Raw genomic sequence first — 19,363 nt, 5'->3', positions numbered from 1 at the left:
TAATATGAAATTTATTGGCAAATTGATTTCCATACAACACCCAGTGCTTATCCCCACAGGTGCCCTCCTCAATGCCCATCGCCCACCCTCCCCTCCCTCCTACCCCCCATCAACCCTGTTTATTCTCAGTTTTTAAGAGTCTCTTATGGTTTGCCTCCTTCCCTCTCTGTAACTTTTCCCCCCCTTCCCCTCCCCCATGGTCTTCTGTTAAGTTTCTCAGGATCCACATAAGAGTGAAAACGTATGGTATCTGTCTGTCTCTGTATGACTTATTTCACTTAGCATCACACTCTCCAGTTGCATCCACGTTGCTACAAAAGGCCGTATTTCATTCTTCCTCATTGCCAAGTAGTATTCCACTATGTATATAAACCACAATTTCTTTATCCATTCATCAGTTGATGGACATTTAGGCTCTTTCCATGATTTGGCTATTGTTGAAAGTGTTGCTATAAACATTGGAGTACGCGTGCCCCTATGCATCAGCACTCCTGTATCCCTTGGGTAAATTCCTAGCAGTGCTACTGCTGGGTCATAGGGTAGGTCTATTTTTAATTTTTTGAGGAACCTCCACAGTTTTCCAGAGTGGCTGCATCAGTTTGCATTCCCACCAACAGTGCAAGAGGGTTCCCGTTTCTCCACATCCTCTCCAGTATCTATAGTCTCCTGATTTGCTAAGAAACGTTCATTTTGACATACAGAGTTTTCCAAGTTCTGATGCATGACTGACTGTCAAGTCACTGCTCTGTGTACAGATGGCTCCAGGGCCTATCTGTGGGCCCCAAGCGTGAGGACTTCCTAGAACCCCAGTAATTGTTATGGGTACATTGGTGGGGAGCTACAGATTTTGCTCAGAATTGCCTGACATTTCCTTGCAATCTTTGGTAATGCTTGTCTTAGGAGATCTTGGGTGAATTAATTTGTGTTTGAAACCCAGTAAGTTGGCATACTTTCTAAGGTTGCTTATGAGAATTATTTTCCTTGTGTGTGTGGTGGAGCTCAGGTATTTCCACGGGTGGCCGGGTAAATCCTCGGGAAGGAATTGTGCTGCATTCAACTAAACTGATTCAAGAATGGAACTCTGTGGACCTCAGGACCCCCCTGTCTGACACCTTGCATCTCCCTGTATGGGTGGACAATGATGGCAATTGTGCTGCCCTGGCGGAAAGGAAATTTGGCCAAGGAAAGGGCCTGGAAAACTTTGTGACACTTATCACAGGTACAGGTAAGAGGAGTAAGAGGTTGTTTGAGGAGCTAGAATGGGTGTTGGGGCATGCCTTCAGCACCAGCAGGCAGCTTGTGAGTCTTCTTTAGTGTTCACTTCCTGCCTGAGTAGAGCCAGGAGGTGAGCCCCACATGAGAACTTAGGGCCTTCTCAGTCTTTCCTGGGCATATGCCCTGCCCTGGGCATGTGTGTGGACCTCAGATTGCTAGGAACTTGTCAGAGCTGTTCAAAGCTCTTATTCCCCAAAGTTTCTCATTCCCAGCTTTGCCTCCCAGTCTTCTTGGTTAGTATATTATTTGCCTCATCTGTCAGCTGTCGCCCTAGGCAGCAGAGACGAATAAATATATTTTGCCTTTAAATGTTTTTGACAAAGACCACCTGAGTGCCTCCCCAGCTCTAGGGGAGTTCTGAGGTCAGTGACACAAAGGTGAGCTGAGCTGAGCTCTTCGAGTTGGTCCTCCACTAGCCGCCAAGTAGGTCAGAACAAGCAACCACAGGTTTTCGAGAATGAAGTTGGTCCTGCTTCTTCCAGTACTGCCGTCTCTGTGCAGGATGTGGGCTGGTTCAAGGCCACCAAACTGGGGAGTGGGTGGTGGGACGAGAAAATGCCAGAAGGAGCTCTTAAGACTCAGTTGTTTTTTTTTTTCTTGAGTAAGCATTCCCTGGTTGTTACAAAACCTGTGATTAGTTTCCAGAGTTCCAAAAAAAATTGGTTCTGAGAGTTTGCCAGTTTATTCATTGCTTTGGTGGAGGGATGGACTTTTGGAGTCGCCTACTTTGCCATTTTTGCTGATGTCCTACTTTTGGAATGAAAAACAGACTGAGCTAGTAAGTGATTGAGCCACCATTTATCCCAGATATATGTAACTTCAAAACTTGTGTGCTCTTAAACTCTGAATTATGCTACCTTCTCTTGAAGGTCAGGCCCTTCTTCTCTTAGTTGCAGATACAGTTTTAGCAAGCTTGGATATCATTTCTTAGTTCAGAGCAGGTAATTTGCAAATGAGAAGGGTGGAGTTGAAGAGTAGGTGCCACAGGAAGTAACTGATGGCAAGAGAGCTCTAAAAATAGTCTTCTCAGGCTTTCCTCCTTAATAACTCCTAAACTTGGTAACAAGAGTCATTGATATTCATAATCATTGAATCATAGATTTTTGGACATGGTGGCATTAAGAGGCAAAATCTTAATATTCTCTGTTTAAGGAAGAAAGTGGTGTGTGAAAGGTGGTGTGCGATACATTTGGGAAAGATGGTCTTATCTTGGGTTTCTCCCACAGCAGAGCCCAAGACGAGGACTTAGGTGTGAGAATTTTATGTTGGAGATGATCCTGAGAAGCAGGAGTAAAGGAGTGAGAAGAGTAGAACAGAGTAGATGGAAAACTGTTATCCAAGTTGCCTTGAGGGCAGTGGGGGCTGAAATCTACCAGAACCTCTCAAGAAGCCTGTGGAATATCATCCAGAATTGTCCACTGGAATCTGTTGGCTCTTACCTTGCTTGGTTGAGGATGCCCTGTGCTCACATGGACAGTTAGGCTCTAACGTTAGTGTTGGAGATGGCCTTGGTGAGAACAGGCATTGTGAGCTTGAGGTGGTACACTGGCATCACACGGTGAGTCTGAGCCTGCATGGATCTGTTCCCCACAGCTGTGCTTGAAATCACAGTGAGCCACGTAGGTGCGACACAGGGCATCAGGGGATCTGCTAGATAGATTTTCCTCCAAAATGCTTCCAGGTGAAGTGTTAATACTTAGTAAGTTTCCGCTATTTGGGAAAAGGGGCATCATAAAGAATCACACATTCCAAAGCTTTGCTAAACACATGAGGCATTGCCATATTCCAGCTTTCTGTTTCAGGGGAAGAGCCACCTCAGTGATTATTGTCTCTCGCTGTAGGAATTGGCGGGGGTATCATCCATCAGCACGAATTGATCCATGGAAGCTCCTTCTGTGCTGCAGAACTTGGCCACCTTGTTGTGTCTCTGGATGGGCCTGATTGTTCCTGTGGAAGTCATGGGTGTATTGAAGCATATGCCTCTGGAATGGCCTTGCAGAGGGAAGCAAAAAAGCTACATGATGGTTGGTTTCTTTCTCCTGAGGGGTTAAATAGCTAAATTGTAGACAAGTATTTCAAAGTACATATTCCAAAAAGAGCTGAACACTGAAGCCAGAACTTCTACCCTTCTCACTTCCTGGAGGAAAGATGGGGTTCCTCATACTAAAACTCCCAGGTACCCTTAGTCTTGACCCATATTAACACTTTTCTCTCCAATGCTGGGGGTGGACAAGGGTCTTGAGCTCCAGGAGAGCAGGGAGGATTTTTTTAATTTTTGTTTCCTCAGCCTCTAGCACAGGGTGGGTGCTTAATACACATTTTTAAAACTTTCTTTTTTTAATGTTTGTTTATTTTTGAGACAGAAACAGAGTGTGAGCAGGGAAGGGGCAAAGAGAGAGACACAGGATCTGAAGCAGGCTCCAGGGTCTGAGCTTTCAGCACAGAGCCTGATGTGGGGCTCGAACTTGTGAACCATGAGATCGTGACCTGAGCCAAAGTTGACGTTTAACCGACTGAGCCACCCAGGTGCCCCCTTAATACACATTAAAAAAAAATTTTTTTAACATGTATTTATTTTTGAGAGACAGAGGCAGAGCATGAGCTGGGGAGTGGGGGGAAAGAGAGAGGGAAAGAGAGAGAGACAGAGAGAGAGAGAGATACAGAATCTGAAGAAGGCTCCAGGCTCTGAGCTGTTTGTTAGCACAGAGCCTGGCACGGGGCTCGAACCCACAAACTCCAAGACCGTGACCTGAGCCGAAGTCAGGTGCTCAACCAACTGAGCCACCCAGGCGCTCCCCGTCCCCCCACTTAATACACATTTTAATGAAGAAGTAAATGGATTAACATACTACAGTTGTGAAGTCTGAGAAGTCTGTTTGAGTTAAAGCTATTTCTGGACATGTTAATAAAAGGATGGTTTCTAGCCTAAGAAAAAGGAGTCATTTAATATCATTATAACATAGTGTCAAGTGCACTGAGAATGATGGCCAAGGAATGTAGACATATAGAAGGACACCAGCATTCTCTCCCTGCCCTCTTCATATGGGGAAGGGAGTGTTAGGGTGCTGTCTGGAGGTTGAGAGAGGGTAAGTAGAATTAGCAGGGCAAGTTGGGATGAGCCAGGGATGCTTCCAAGCCTGGGAAACAGTGGTATGGGTACATAAAGGGCAAGGTAGGATAGAGTGTAGCAAGAGGGAGGCCAGGACCAGCAGCTAATGAAGCCATTGAGAACTTTTAGGGTAAAAGCATGGTCAGATCTGAATTTTTTTCTGTTTTCTGGGAGAAAAATAGTAGTTGAATGGAGTGGCTTTATTTTTCAAAATCTTATTTAAATTCTAGTTAACATACAGTACAGTATTGGTTTTAGGAGTAGAATTTAGTGTCTTTTTTCCATTGGATATTCTTTTCTGCTTTGTTGAAGATTAGTTGACCCTATAGTTGTGGGCCCATTTCTGGGGTTTTTATTCTGTTCCATTGATCTATGTGTCTGTTTTCATGCCAGTACCATACTGTCTGGATGACTACAGCTTTGTAATATAGCTTGAAATCCAGAATCGTGATGCCTCCAGTTTTGTTTTTTTCAGGATTGATTTGGCTATTAGGGATGATTCCATAGAAATTTTAGGATTATTTGTTCTAGCTCTGTGAAAAACGCTGGTGGTATTTTGATGGAGATTGTGTTAAATGTGTAGATTGCTTTGGGTAATATAGACATTTTAACAATGTTCTTCCAATCCATGAGCAAGGAATGCTTTTCCATTTCTTTGTGTCCTCTTCAATTTCTTTCAGAAGTGTTCTGTAGTTTTCAAGAGTTTTACCTCTTTGGTTAGGTTTATTCCTAGGTATCTTACGGGTTTTGGTGCAATTGCAAATGGGATCGATTCTTTGATTTCTTTTTCTGCTGCTTCGTTTTTGGTGTATAGAAATACAACCAATTTCTGTATGTTGATTTTATATCCTGCAACTTTGCTCAGTTCATGTATTCTAGAAATTTTTTGCTGGAGTCTTTTGGGTTTTCTACATAGAGTATCATGTCGTCTGCAGATAGTGAAAGGTGGACTTCTTCCTTGCTGATTTTGATGCGTTTTATTTCTTTTTGTTGTCTGATTGCTGAGGTTAAGACTTCCAGTACTATGTTAAATAGTAATGGTGAGAGTGGACATCCTTGTCTTGTTCCTCAAGGAGAAAGGCTCTCAGTTTTTCCCCATTGAGAATGGTTAATTAGCTGTGGGTCTTTCATATGTAGCTTTTATGATGTTGAGGTATGTTCCATCAATGCCTACTTTGTTGAGGGTTTTTATCAAGAATGAATGCTGTATTTTGTCATCTATTGAGAGGATCATATGGTTCTTATCCTTTCTTTTATCAATGTGGTGTATCACGTTGATTGATTTGCACATATTGAACCAGCTCTGCAGCCCAGGAATAAAAAATCCCATTTGATTGTGGTAAATAATTCTTTTAATGTAGTGTTGGATTCAATTTGCTAGTATCTTGTTGAGAATTTTTGCATCCATGTTCATTAGGGATATTGGCCTGTAATTCTCCTTTTTATTGGGGTCATTGTCTGGTTTTGGAATCAAGGTAATGCTGCTGGCCTTGTAGAATTAGTTTGGAAGTTTTCCTTCCATTTCTGATTTTTGGAATAGTTTGAGAAGAATAGGTATTACTACTACTTTTTTTTTTTTTTTTAAGTTTGTTTGTTTATTTCTGAGACAATGTGCATGCGCAAGCTGGGGAGGAGCAGAGAGAGGGGAAGAGAGAATTCCAATCCATGCTGATAGCATGGAGCCTGAGAGAGGGCTCAATCCCACAAACCGTGAGATCATGACCTGAGCCAAAATCAAGAGTCAGATGCTTAACCTACTGAGCCACCCAGGCACCCTAGTATTAACTCTTCTTTCAAGGTACGGTAGAATTCCCCTGGGAAGCCATCTGGCCCTGGACTTTTGTTTGTTGGGAGTTTTTTGATTACAGTTTCAATTTCTTTGCTAATTATGAGTCTGTTTAAATTTTCTATTTCTTCCTGTTTCAGTTTTGGTAGTTTCCATGTTTCTAGGAATTTGTCCATCTCTATGATTGCCCAGTTTGTTGGCATGTAATTTTTCATAATATTCTCTTATAATTGTATTTCTGAGGTGTTGGTAGTGATCTCTCCCCTTTCATTTGTGATTTTATTTATTTGGGTCCTTTCTTTTTTCTTTTTAACAAGTCTGGTTAGGAGGTTATCAATTTTATTCTTTCAAAGAACCAGCTCTTAGTTTTGTTGCTCTCTTCTTTTTTGTTGTCGTTTGTTTGTTTCTGTATCATTTATTTCTGCTCTGTCTTTATTATTTACCTTGTTCTGCTGGCTTTAGGCTTTCTTTTATTTTCCCTTTTCTAGCTCCCTTATGTGTAACGTTAGGTTGTGTATTTGAGACCTTTCTTGATTCTTGAGGTAGGCCTGTATTGCAAGATACTTCCCTCTTAAGACTGCCTTTGCTGCATCCCAGAGGTTTTGGACTGTCGTGTATTCATTTTCATTTGCTTCCATGTACTTTTTTTATTTCTTCTTTAATTTCCTCATTAACCCATTCATTCTTTAGTGTGATGTTATTTAACCTCCATGTATTTGTGGTCTTTTCACATTTTTTCTTGTGGTTGACCTCAAGTTTCATAGCGTTGTGGTCTCAAAATATGCATGGTTGATCTCAGTCTTTTAAGGGCTGATTTGTGACCCAATATATGATCTATTCTGGAGAATATTCCGTGTGTACTCTAAAAGAATGTGTATTCTGCTGCTTTAGGATCAAATGTTCTGACTATATGTGTTAAGTCCATCTGGTCCAGTGTGTCATTCAAAGCCATTGTTTCCTTGTTGATTTTCTGCTTAATCTGTAAATTGGTATAAGTGGGGTGTTAAAACTCCCTACTAGTATTGTATTTCATCAGTGAGTTTCTTTATGTCTGTTAGTAATTGATTTGGGTGTCCCAGGTTGGCATAAATATTTACAATTAGAACTTGATGGGTAGACTCCTTAATTATGATATAATGCCCTTCTTCATTTCTTTTTATGGTCTTTGGTTTAAAATCTAGTTTGTCTGATAGAAGTATGGCTATTCCAGCTTTCTGTTAGTATCCATTATCATGATAGATGGTTCTCTATCACCCCACTTTGAATCTGCTGATGTCTTTAGGTCTAAAATGAGTCTCCTATAGACAGGTTATAGATGGGTCTTGTTTTTGTTTTTTGTATCCATTCTGATACCTTGTATCTTTTGATTGGAGCATTTAGTCCATTTACAGTCAGGGTGATTATTGAAAGAAAGATAGGAGTTTACTGCCATTATGTTACCTGTAAAGTTGGTGTTTCTGATGATGTTCTCTGTTACTTTCCAGTCTTCGTTGCTTTTGGTCTTTTTTTTCCCCCCCAGAGTCCCTCTTAATATTTCTTGAAGGAATGGCTTAGTGGTCACAGATTCATTCAGTTTTTGGGGAAACTCTTTATCTCTCCTTCTATTCTGAATGACAGCTTTGATGGATAAGGTATTCTTGGCTTCATGTTTTTCCCATTCAGCATGTTGAATATATTCTGCTATTCCCTTCTGGCTTGGCAAGTTTCTCTGGGCAGATTTGCTGCGAACCTGATCTGTCTTCCCTTGTAGGTTAAGGACTTTTTCCCCTTGCTGCTTTCAGGACTCTTTCCTTGTCTGTGTATTTGGTGAATTTGACTATGATATGCCTTAGTGATGACCAGCTTTTGTTGAATGTAATGAGAGTTCTCTATGCTTCTTGGATCTTGATGTCTGCATGCTTCCCCAGATAGGGACGTTTTCAGCTATAATTTGCTCACTGAAACGTTCTACTCCTTTCTCTCTCTCTCCGTTTTCTGGGACTCCTATGATAAGAGTGTTACTCCATTTTAATAAGTTGCTGAGTTTCCTAAGTCTACCTTCGTGATCCATTATCTTTGTTTCCCTCTTCAGCTTCATTATTTTCGATAATTTTAACTTCTGTATCACTGATTTGTTTCTCAGATTCACCCATTCTCACTGTTGTGACATCCATTCAGGTTTGCAGTTTGGTTATAGCATTTTTAATTTCAGCCTGACTAGGTTTTAGCTTTTATCTCTGCAGTAAGGGATTCTCTACAGTCTTCTAAGCATTTGTCGAGCCCAGCTAGAATCCTTATAATTGTTGTTTTAAATTCTAGTTCAGACATATTACTTATATCTCTATTGATTACTTCCCTGGCTGTCATTTCTTCCTGTTCTTTCTTTTGGGGTGAATTCATCCATCTTGTCATTTTGGAGGGGAAAAAATAATAATAAAATGGAATTTAAAAAATAATAAAGGAAGCTAGATCCTTGGTATATAGCTTGAAGCTTGACAGAAAAAAAAAGATTAAGAAAAGGTAAAAAAATTTTTTTTAATTAAAAAAAATAAAATACAATAAAAAATAAAAAATTTGCTTTCTGTATCCCAGGAAAAAAAACAAACACAAAAACAAATAATAGAAACAAAGCAAAGAAACAAAACCCAAAGGAAGCTAGATCCTGTTTCCCCTAGAACTGAAGCTTTGCAGCATTCTATGATCTTTAGACCTAGTGCATGGAAGTGGTTTGTGTTGGTCTTCTGGTTGAGGGGCCTACTACTTTGATTCTCAGGCCAACTTGCTCTACCAGAGATGTGCCTGGAGGGTGCAAGGGGGCGGGGCATGGTGTATTGGCTCTGTTCTCCACTTGGTGGCTCCATTCTCTACTTGGTGGCGCTGTTTAGCTCACTGAGGTTGATCAGTGCTGATGGGCTAGGGGTGAAAATGGCTTCACCCCACTCTGTAGTCTCCAGAGAGGGAAGTTTGTGCCCCCACAGATGTGCAATCAGTCATCCTCCTGTGTCCCCAGATTCTCTCAGCTCCCCACCTTCATTCACCCTGTGTCTGCGCTGTCCACCTGCCATATGGCGCCACCCTCCTGGGTTTTATCTCAGACACAGCTGTGTTTCAAAACCCCACACTTCAGAGACCCCTGTGGCTTGGGACCTGCATTGAATCCTGTGGGACCGCATTTTGCTGCACTGTGGCTGGTGCCGGCTTGTCCTAAGCAACAGTTGCGCGACCGTGCAGCAGCAATGGCTTAGAGTTTATGGTAAATTGCAACACGCAGCCAGCATCTTTGTTCCTGTACTGGTGAATGGGGCAGCTCAGTGGTACCCACCAGGGCTTTTGCCTGCTTGAGAGGCCATGTCGCCTCTACCAAATGCACTCCAGGGGATCCTCAGACCACACTGCCCGCTCTGGGGCTCTGCCCTGCTTCCTCGAGGGAACTGACCTCTAAAACTTCAGACTCTGCACTCCACCCTCTCCTTTTTCCCCATCATTGGTTTTGGGGAACAGTTTTTTTTGTGTGTAGTCCCCTGCATGTATTTTCACTCTTTTATTTTTTTTTTCTTCATTCTTATCTCCCCTCCCCCTGATCAGGGATCCCTCCCCTTCACAGTGTCAGCCATTCTTTTCTTCCAACGACTCAACCTTCCACAGTTCCTACCTTGCATAGGTTGTTTTTCCTGTTCGTAGACATGCAGTTTTGTCTTCTAAGACTTCCAGTCGATTTCTTAGGTGTTCAGAATGATTTGATACTTTTCTAGCAGTTTGGGGGAGGAGGCAAGCTTGGAGTCACCCTACTCCTCTGCCATCTTGCCTTAATCCCTCCAAATGGAGTGGCTTTAAATAGTACAATTCTAGGGTGACTTCCCGTTTTCTAGTCGGACAGCTGGGGGTTGAGAATATGAAAGGAGGAGCAAGTTGTGGCAGAAGATGATGGTTGGGTGCTTATGGGACATAGGGTGGAGATGTGTAGGCAGAGCCTGGCTACAGGAGTCTGGTGCTCGGGAGAGAGGACTAGAGGTGGGGATTTGGGAATCATCAGTGCTGAGGTGGCAGTTAAACCTTTGAATTGAATGAGATTGGAGTGAGGCAAGAGTTAGAGTGGCACCTTGCAAAACAGTGTTTAATTTTTTTTTTTTCAACGTTTATTTATTTTTGGGACAGAGAGAGACAGAGCATGAACGGGGGAGGGGCAGAGAGAGAGGGAGACACAGAATCGGAAACAGGCTCCAGGCTCTGAGCCATCAGCCCAAGCCTGACGCGGGGCTCGAACTCCCGGACCGCGAGATCGTGACCTGGCTGAGTCGGACGCTTAACCGACTGCGCCACCCAGGCGCCCCGCAAAACAGTGTTTAATGGGCAGAAAGGAAAACCAGGAATGGGTAAAGTCACAGAAGCCAAAAGGGAGAGTGCTTCGGGGAGGGAATAGTTGGGAATGTCAAGTGCTGCTTTTGAGAGAGAAAATCAGAAAAAGGTATTGATTTTGGCCATGAGGACGATATTTGAAGCCCTGAAAACGATTTTTCAACCTCATTTTTTACATTCAGCCCCCCTTAGGAGCCTGTTCAGACTTTTCTTAGTCCTCCCCCCGCCCCGTAATACTTTAATACCATATATCTGTTGATCTGTTTGTATTTATGTACTATTTGTATAAGAAGAATAAGCTTATAAACTGCCCCCCCCCAAGAACCAGTTTTGGTCCCCATCAGGGCAAATGCATGTCTTAAGAAAGAGCACATTCGGGGCGCCTGGGTGGCTCAGTCGGTTAAGCGTCCGACTTCGGCTCAGGTCATGATCTCACGGTCCGTGAGTTGGAGCCCTGCATGGGGTTTTGTGCTGACAGCTCAGAGCCTGGAGCCTGCTTCAGATTCTGTGTCTCCCTCTCTCTCTCTGACCCTCCCCCGTTCATGCTCTGTCTCTGTCTCAAAAATAAACATTAAAAAAGAAAGAGCACATTCAAATCACAGGAGCAGAAACTTGACTATGCTGAGAGGGAAGAAGTGCTTTGAGGACATGGAAATTGTGACCACCTGCCAGTGGAAAGCAGACAGTAGGAATGGAAGCAAGGGTTGAGAATGCGGGAGGGAAAGGGCAGTTGAGTCCCTACTATAAAGCTCCTGGCGAGGGGGTAGGAGATGAGCTGCAAGGCCTCGACAGAGGGCCCAAGAGAGGGGAAGGATGAGTGAAGGTGTGCAAACAGACGTGTTTATAGGTGGGGGCAGAAAAGTGAGGGGACTGCTGCCTGTTGGTGTCCTTTAGCAGAGAGGCCAGCAGGACGGAAATCCTGTGGTAGGAGGTGGGGTATAAGGTGTGAGGTGGTGGAAACTGAGAAGAGCCACAGGGGGAACGGGAGAGCGCTGGCAGGGGCAGCTGTGAGAAGAAGATCCTTGGATGGGGTCTAGGCGGCAGCCTGCATGGCTGGGATTTTCTCTCATCAGCACACAAGTATGACAGCAGACGAGGAGGCAGATTGACCTGGGTTGATGACGGGCAGGGTGAGGGGCAGAAAAGACCAGGACTATAGATAATAGACGTGTTTAGTGAGCATTGACTCTGGCCAGCACTTAACTGAGTACTTGATATCTGTTACCTCATTCAGTTCCTCACATAATCCTGCCAGGGTACATGGTGTTACCCGTTTTATAGAGAAAAGAAGGGTCTGCAGGTGGCGTGACGTGGACAGGGTTGTGCAGCTGGTAGTGGCCGAGCGCCAGCAACTGAGAACCCCTGTCAGCGTCAGTTCTTCAGGCCCTGCCGTGGAACGTGGGGCACTCGCAGTAATGTGACCTGCATCTGGGGTGGATGAAGGAAGGAGATAAATACAGAAGAGTCTGATAATTTGGGGAAAAAAACACGTTAAGGACTCAGTTTCACGTGGCGGTGAGAAGTAAAGAAACTAGAGAGCCGGATAGGAGGCTGTGGTTGGAGTTGAGGATTTTCCAGGTGGGGAAGTTCTGGATGATAGGTAACCAAGACAGCAAGAGGACAGCGGCCTCTGGAAAACGTATGTGGACATTTGTGCATGGTAAAAAGCTTTGCAAATGTGAAAAGAAACCATGTCTTCCCACTTGGGGGCTTGCTGCCCGCAGGCAAACTTAAAAGCTGTGGCAGGGCTGCCACAGCTCAGTGATGACTGCTGCCTCTTGCCTCTTCTCTAACAGAAGACCTGCTCTTGGTGGAAGGGATGTCAGTGCCAAAAGACGAGGCCGTGAGTGCAGTCCATCTCATCCAAGCCGCAAAACTTGGCAACGTGAAGGCCCAGAGCATCTTGAGAACAGGTGAGCATGTGGCTCTGGGCAGCTGTGCCCTAGAGGGCCCCTCAGACCGCCCAGGGCTCCGACACGTACCCAGCCCCCCTCGGGGCTCTGGAATGTGTGTTCAGGGCCGTTTTTCCCTGCTTTCTGAGAGTGAAAAAAAAGGAAATGGCATTCAAGGTATTTGGCAGCATTGCTTTATTAAACAAGTTTTTTGTTTTGTTTTAAAACCATGAATAAACTACTTGTTCATTTTATAGGAGATCTAGAGAAATACAGGAGAGTAGGAAAAAGTATCCCTTTGGGGAGCCTGGGTGGCTCAGTCAGTTGAGCGTCCGACTTCAGCTCAGGTCATGATCTCACTGTTTGTGAGTTCGAGCCCCACGTCCGGCTCTGTGCTGACAGCTCAGAGCCTGGAGCCTGTGTCAGATTCTGTGTCTTCCTCTCTCTCTGCCCCACCCCCACTCTCTCACATGCGCTCTTTCTCTCTCATTCAAAAATAAACATTAAAAAAAATTGAAAAAGTATCCCTTCAAGTTTTGCTCTTCAGAGATAGTCAACTATTAGCATTCCCTTCCAGTCTTTTCCAGTTTTTTTTTTTTTAAACATAGTTGAGAGCATATGGTGTAGTATTACCATATCTAGCTTTTTTTAAATTTCGAAGCATAACAACATTTTCTCATATTAAGAATAAATCATGAGGGCGCCTGGGTGGCTCAGTTGGTTAAGCATCCGACTCTTGATTTGGCTCAGGTCATGATCTCACAGTTTGTAAGTTTGAGTCTGCATTGGCAGTGAGGAGTCTGCTTTGGATATTCTCTCTCTCTCTCTCTCTCTCTCTCTCTCTCTCTCTCTGTCTGTCTCTCTCTGCCCCTCCTCCACTCAAGCGTACGCTTTCCCTCTCAAAATCAATAGGAGTGGGTGGCTCAGTCAGTTAAATGGCCAACTTCACCTTAAGTCATGATCTCATGGTTCATGAGTTTGAGCCCCACATCAGGCTCTCTGCTGTCAGCACAAGCCTGCTTTGGATTCTTTGTACCCCTCTCTCTCTGCCTCCCATCTCAAAAATAAACATTAAAAAATAATTAATAAACCTAAAAAAAAGAATAAGTCACAAACAGCTTTAAAAGTACCACTTTCTCTTACGTAGTGTGAATGTAGTGAGCATTCTGGACTGCTGACCTTTCCACTGTCCTCTGGTGTTTTTGATTTGGCTCTCTCCTTGAGACTTACTTTCATTTTTGTTTTCTTGTAGCTGGAACGGCTTTGGGTCTTGGGGTTGTGAACATCCTCCACACTATAAATCCTTCCCTTGTGATCCTCTCTGGAGTCCTAGCCAGTCACTACATCCACATCGTCAAAGATGTCATCCGCCAGCAAGCCTTGTCCTCGGTTCAGGATGTGGACGTGGTAGTTTCGGATTTGGTGGATCCCGCCCTGCTCGGTGCCGCCAGCATGGTTTTGGACTACACAACTCGCAGGATCTGCTAGGCCTCCCAGGAGGGGACATGGACCAAGACTCAGAACTTCTTCGTGGAATCAGGTTGTCTTTTAGATGAGCGTTTCTTACAAAGCAAATTTGGTATTTAGCAGGTGACTTCAGTTAAGTTTTTGCTTTTAGTCTCCTCTTCCAAAGTCACTTTTCCCAACCCGTTTTGGTAGATGCTGCTCTTTCTGGGGTCATTTTAGCTCAAACCCTGTAAGTACCAGTCACAATTTTCTGTGCCAAAGGAGCTGTGATAGTAGACAAGGAAGCCTTAGGACTCTGCTCACCAGACGTACCACTTAGACCTGCAGGCCTTGCTTGAGATGGGACCTTGATACTGGAGTTTGGATTATTAATCCTTCCTACTCTGACCTTAAACTCAGATTGCAGAAAGGGATCCAGTCAGGAAACAGAAGGAAATCTCACCGTGAATGGCTAAAGTAAACTTTTTTAAAAACAGCTTTACTGAGATATTTTTAAAAGTGTACAATTTGGTAAGCTTTGACATATGTATATACCTGTGAAACCATCACCACAATCAAGACATTGGACATACCTGTCACCCCCAAATGTCATCTGCTTAAAGATGTTATTTGCTACTACTCTTGGAGAGTCTTGAGCAACTTTAGGGATCTGAATTACAGTGGCTTTAAGTGACCTTGTCCTTATCTTCTTAAGGACAGCTGAGAAGCCACTAGGACTTAACAGCCTCTGAAAGGAGATTAACCATCCCCAAAGGATCTTCGCTATGGACAAACACCTCTCCCTTGAATAACTTTTCATGCTAATGTTGAGTATGACCCTGGAGTATCTCCTAAGGCAGCGTTTGTGGAGCCCGTATCTGTGAATCTGGATTCTGGCGAAATACGATTTTGTGCTTTCATTGGTGTCTAGATACAAAGGCTAGGGTTCTTGCTATCAATTTCAACCTGGAAGAAATATGAATACCCACCATTTATTAAGTGCCTACTGTGTGCCAGGTTCTGAACTAGGTGCTCCATATACGTTATTCTGAATTCTCACAACCTGGGAGGTAGGTGTTTTAATTTCCATTTTATACAACCGCAAATTAAGTCTTGGCGCGTTTAAGTGATGGCACCTAAAGCTGTGTGGCTAGTGACTCTCAGAAACAGGATTTGCTCCCAGGTCCATCTGTGCTTTTCTGCTAAGCCACACAACCCCTCAAATAAAAACCTTGCAGAAGGTAAATATATCCTAATTTAGTTCAGACTAACAACAGCTTTAATAAGACTATCTCATTAGCAGATGACTCAATTTGTCTTTGATGCTGTCCCTCAGTGATAAATTTAATCAAATATTCTTCTCTGCTGTGGACATTTTGCCAATATTGCCAATACAGGTTTTTATGGGTACTTTCAGATGATCTAAGAAAGCATATGCATGTTTTTCAGATTCTTATTTTAGGAAAACCAGAAAGTTTCTATTGTTTCAGTGTTAGCATACAAAATAAAGTGTGAAAGTATCACTATTGCATTTGAACTACTTCCTTCCTGGTGGGTTAATGTGAATAGATAGGTTGGCTGATTCCAAGAACTCCACCGGCCCTGAAATAATCTCCAGGTCCTGGTTATTGTTGAAATATTCCACCGTGATTCCTAGGAAGGAAGCTAGTTCTGCTTGGCGTCAGCGTCTGGGGTGAGGTGGTGTCCTGGGAAGGGACACCAGTTGTTCCTGGGCGACATCTGTAACTGCTCTGGACACCAGACGGTTGCATTGCTACCAGGCTTCATACCAAATATTTGGAAGGATGGTTCTAAATCTAAAACCAAATCTTAGTTTTTATTGAATTCACAGAAAGGATAATTAATATATTCCAACATAATTATTACTGACAGTTAAATCACATATTAATTTATTTTAGTGTAAATATTTGTATGTTACTGTTCTGAGCCAAATTCTAAAGAAAAAATAAATATATTTGTGGAAATCCTAACATTTTTGCATTTTGTTTTCTTAATTAACTGTCTAGCTAAAATCCCTTCCCAGAAGAAATTTATGTTGTTGCACTGCTTACTTTTTGAAGGTCATGTAACTTCTTAAGGCGTCTAGTACAGATTTCTTAACCAAACAAATAATAAATCTTTAATACGGAGTACTGCTATATAATATTTTTATATATTGCAGATGATCACCACAGTAAGTCTAGTTAACAGCCATCACCATACCTACAGAACTTTTTTTTTCTTGTAATGAGAACTTTTAAGATCGACTCTTGTAGCAACTTTCAAATATATGGTATTTGAGGTACAGGCGTACCTCATTTTACTGCGCTTCACAGATAATGTGGTTTTTCTTTTTTGTTTTTTTTTTTTGTTTGTTTTTTTTACAAATTGAAGGTTTGTGGCAACCCTGTGTCACACAAATCTATTGGCACCATTTTCCCAACAGCATCTGCTCACTTTGTGTCTCTGTCACTAGTTGGTAATGATCGCAGTATTTCAAACTTTTTCATTATTATATTTGTTGTGGTGATCTGTGATGTTACTGTTGTGTTTGGGGGCACCATAAGCTGCACCCATATGAGATGGTGAACTTAAACCAAGAAATATGTGTGTTCTGACTGCTCCACTGACTCACCGTTCCTCCATCTGTCTCCCTCCCTATTCCCTGAGACACAATATTGAAATTAGGCCAGTTAATAACCCTACAACGCCTTCTGTGTATTCAAACAAAAGGAAACGTTACACATCTCTCACTTTAACTCAAAGGCTAGAAATGAGTGAGAAGGGCAGGCCAAAAGCCGAGACAGGCCGAAGCTATGCTTCTCACGCCAGATAGCCAAGTTGTAAATGCAAAGGAAAAGTTCCTGAAGGAAATGAAAAGTTCACTTGCTACTCCAATGAGCACACATATGGTAATAAGGCGAAACACCCTTATCATTGGTATGGAGAAAGCTTCAGTGGTCTGGATAGAAGATCAAGCCAGCCACATTTCCTTAAGCCAAAGCCTAATCCACAGCAAGGTCCTAACTCTCTTTAATTCTGTGAAGGCTGAGAGAGGTGAGGAAACTACAGTAGAAAAGTTGGAAGCTAGCAGAGGTTGCTTCATGAGGTTCAAGGAAAGAGGCCATCTCCGTGACATAAAGTTGCAAGGTGAAGCAGCAAGTGCTGATGTAGAAGCTGCAGCAAGTTATCCAGAAGAGCCAGCTAAGATCATTAACGGAGGCGGCTACGTGAGACAAGAGATTTTCAATGCAGACAAAACAGCCATATATTGGAAGAAGATGTCTTCTAGGACTTTCACAGCTAGAGAGGAGAAGTCAGTTCCTGGCTTCAAACTTCAAACGATAGGTTGACTCTCATTAGGGGCTAAGGCAGCTGGTGACTTTAAGTTGGAACCAGTCAGTGTTCATTCATATACCATTCCAAAAATCCTAGGGCATTTAAGAATTATGCTAAATCTACTCTGTCTGTGCTCTGTAAATGGAACAAAGCCTGGATGACAGCACATCTGTTTACAACATAGTTTGCTGAGTATTTTAAGCCCACTGTTGAGGCCTACTGCTCAGAAAAAAAAAAAGATTCCTTTCAAAATACCACTGCTCGTTGACAAGGCACCTGGTCACCAAAGAGTTCTGATAGAGAGGTGCAATGACACTAATGTTATTTTCAAGCCTGCTAACAAAACATCCACTCTGCAGCCCATGGGTCGAGAAGTCATTTCAACTCTCAAGTCTTATTGTTTAAGAAATACCTTTCATCAGGCTCTCGTGCCATATATAGTGATTCCTTTGATGGATCTGGGCAAAGGTAATTGAAAATCTTCTGGAAAGGATTCACCAAGTCCGGTGCCATTAAGAACACTCATGATTTATGGGAAGAGTCAAAATATCAACATTAACAGGAGTTTGGAAGAAGCTGATTTCAACCCTAATGGATGACTTTGAGGGGTTCAAGACTACAGTGGAGGAAGTGAGTGCAGATGTGGTGGAAATAGCAAGGGAACTAGAATTAGAAGTGGAGCCTGAAGATGTGACTGAATTGCTATTACTGTCATGATAAGATTTTAATGGATGAGGAGTTGCTCCTTATGGATGAGCAAAGAAAGTGGTTTCTTGAGATGGAATCTACTCCTGGTGGAGATGCTGTGAAGACTGTTGAAATGACAGCAAAGGATTTAGAAATTACATAAACTTAGTTGATAAAGCAGTGTGGGGTTTGAGAGAATTGACTCCAATTTCAAAAGAAGTTCTGTGGGCGAATATCAAATGGCATTTAAATGCTACAGAGAAATTGTGAAAAGAAGAGTCAATCAATGTGGCAAATTCATCGTCTTATTTTAAGAACTTGCCACAGCCACATCAACCTTCAGCACCCACCACCCTGATCAGTCAGGAGCCACCAACATTGAGGCAGGACCCTCCACCAGGAAAAAGATTACAACTCACTGAAAGCTAAGATGATGGTTAGCATTTTTTAGCAATAAAGCATTTTTTAATTAAGATATGTTTTTAGACATAATGCTGCACACTTAACAGACTACAGTATTATAATGTAAACATTTATTTGCACTGGGGAACCAGAAGATTCACTTGACTCACTTTATTGCAGTATTCCCTTTATTGCAGTGGTGTGGAATTGAACCTACAATATCTACAAGGTAGGCCTGTATTATTTATTTTTTTGTTTGAGAGAGAGGAGACAGAGCATTAGTAGGGGAGGGACCGAGAGACAGGGAGACACAGAATCTGAAGTAGGCTCCAGGCTCTGAGATGTCCGCACAGAGCCCAACACAGAGCTCAAACTCACCGCGACATCATGACCTGAGCTGAAGTCAGACACCCAATCGACCGAGCTACCCAGGAGTCCCGGTAGGCCTGTATTATTTAAAGGTATTTTTTTTTTCAACGTTTATTTATTTTTGCGACAGAGAGAGACAGAGCATGAACGGGGGAGGGGCAGAGAGAGAAGGAGACACAGAATTGGAAGCAGGCTCCAGGCTCTGAGCCATCAGCCCAAGCCTGACGCGGGGCTCGAACTCACGGACCGCGAGATCGTGACCTGGCTGAGTCGGACGCTTAACCGACTGCGCCACCCAGGCGCCCCCGGTAGGCCTGTATTATTAACTATAGTTGCCACACTGCATTACTTCCCCATGACTCAATAAATGGAAATTTGTACTTTTTGACTCCCTTCAGCCATTTCACCAACCCCTTCCCCATCCTGCACCTCTGACAACCACCAGTGTGTTACCTGTTCTCTATGAGCATGGTTTTTGGAGGTTTTTTTTTTTTTTTTTTAAGATTCTACTTGGATATTTCATATGGTATTTGTCTTTCTGACTTTGCCCTCAAGGCCTATCCATGTCACAAATGGCAGTATTTCATTTTTTATGGTTGAATAACGTGTGTGTGTATGTGTGTGTGTGTACGTGTATGTGTACACAGATACCACATTTTCTTTATCCATTTATCCACTGATGTACACTCAGGTTGTTTCCAGATCTTGGCTATTGTAAATAAT

At 42.9% G+C, this 19,363-nt stretch overlaps 1 protein-coding gene across 8 annotated transcripts in view; it reads left to right on the top strand.

The window, feature by feature from the left end:
- The window catches only part of GNE (glucosamine (UDP-N-acetyl)-2-epimerase/N-acetylmannosamine kinase), a 40,702-nt gene extending 24,868 nt beyond the window's left edge, over positions 1–15,834 (top strand). For 5 of the 8 annotated variants that reach the window (XM_006939282.5, XM_006939281.4, XM_006939279.5 and 2 more), the window contains 4 exons: positions 1,004–1,225; positions 3,117–3,299; positions 12,302–12,418; positions 13,650–15,834. In XM_006939282.5, the coding sequence (XP_006939344.1) occupies positions 1,004–1,225; positions 3,117–3,299; positions 12,302–12,418; positions 13,650–13,885 (758 nt within the window). In that variant the 3' untranslated portion in view covers positions 13,886–15,834. The remainder of the gene's footprint in view (positions 1–1,003; positions 1,226–3,116; positions 3,300–12,301; positions 12,419–13,649) is intronic. The other 3 variants (XM_019816195.2, XM_045042633.1, XM_045042634.1) reach the window with 3 other exon arrangements.
- The last annotated feature ends 3,529 nt before the right edge of the window (positions 15,835–19,363 follow it).

This window comes from Felis catus, chromosome D4, assembly GCF_018350175.1.
Source record: "Felis catus isolate Fca126 chromosome D4, F.catus_Fca126_mat1.0, whole genome shotgun sequence".
Lineage (NCBI taxonomy): Eukaryota > Metazoa > Chordata > Mammalia > Carnivora > Felidae > Felis > Felis catus.
The sequence above is the reverse complement of the archived record's forward strand: the minus strand, read 5'-3'. Positions and strand labels throughout refer to the sequence as shown.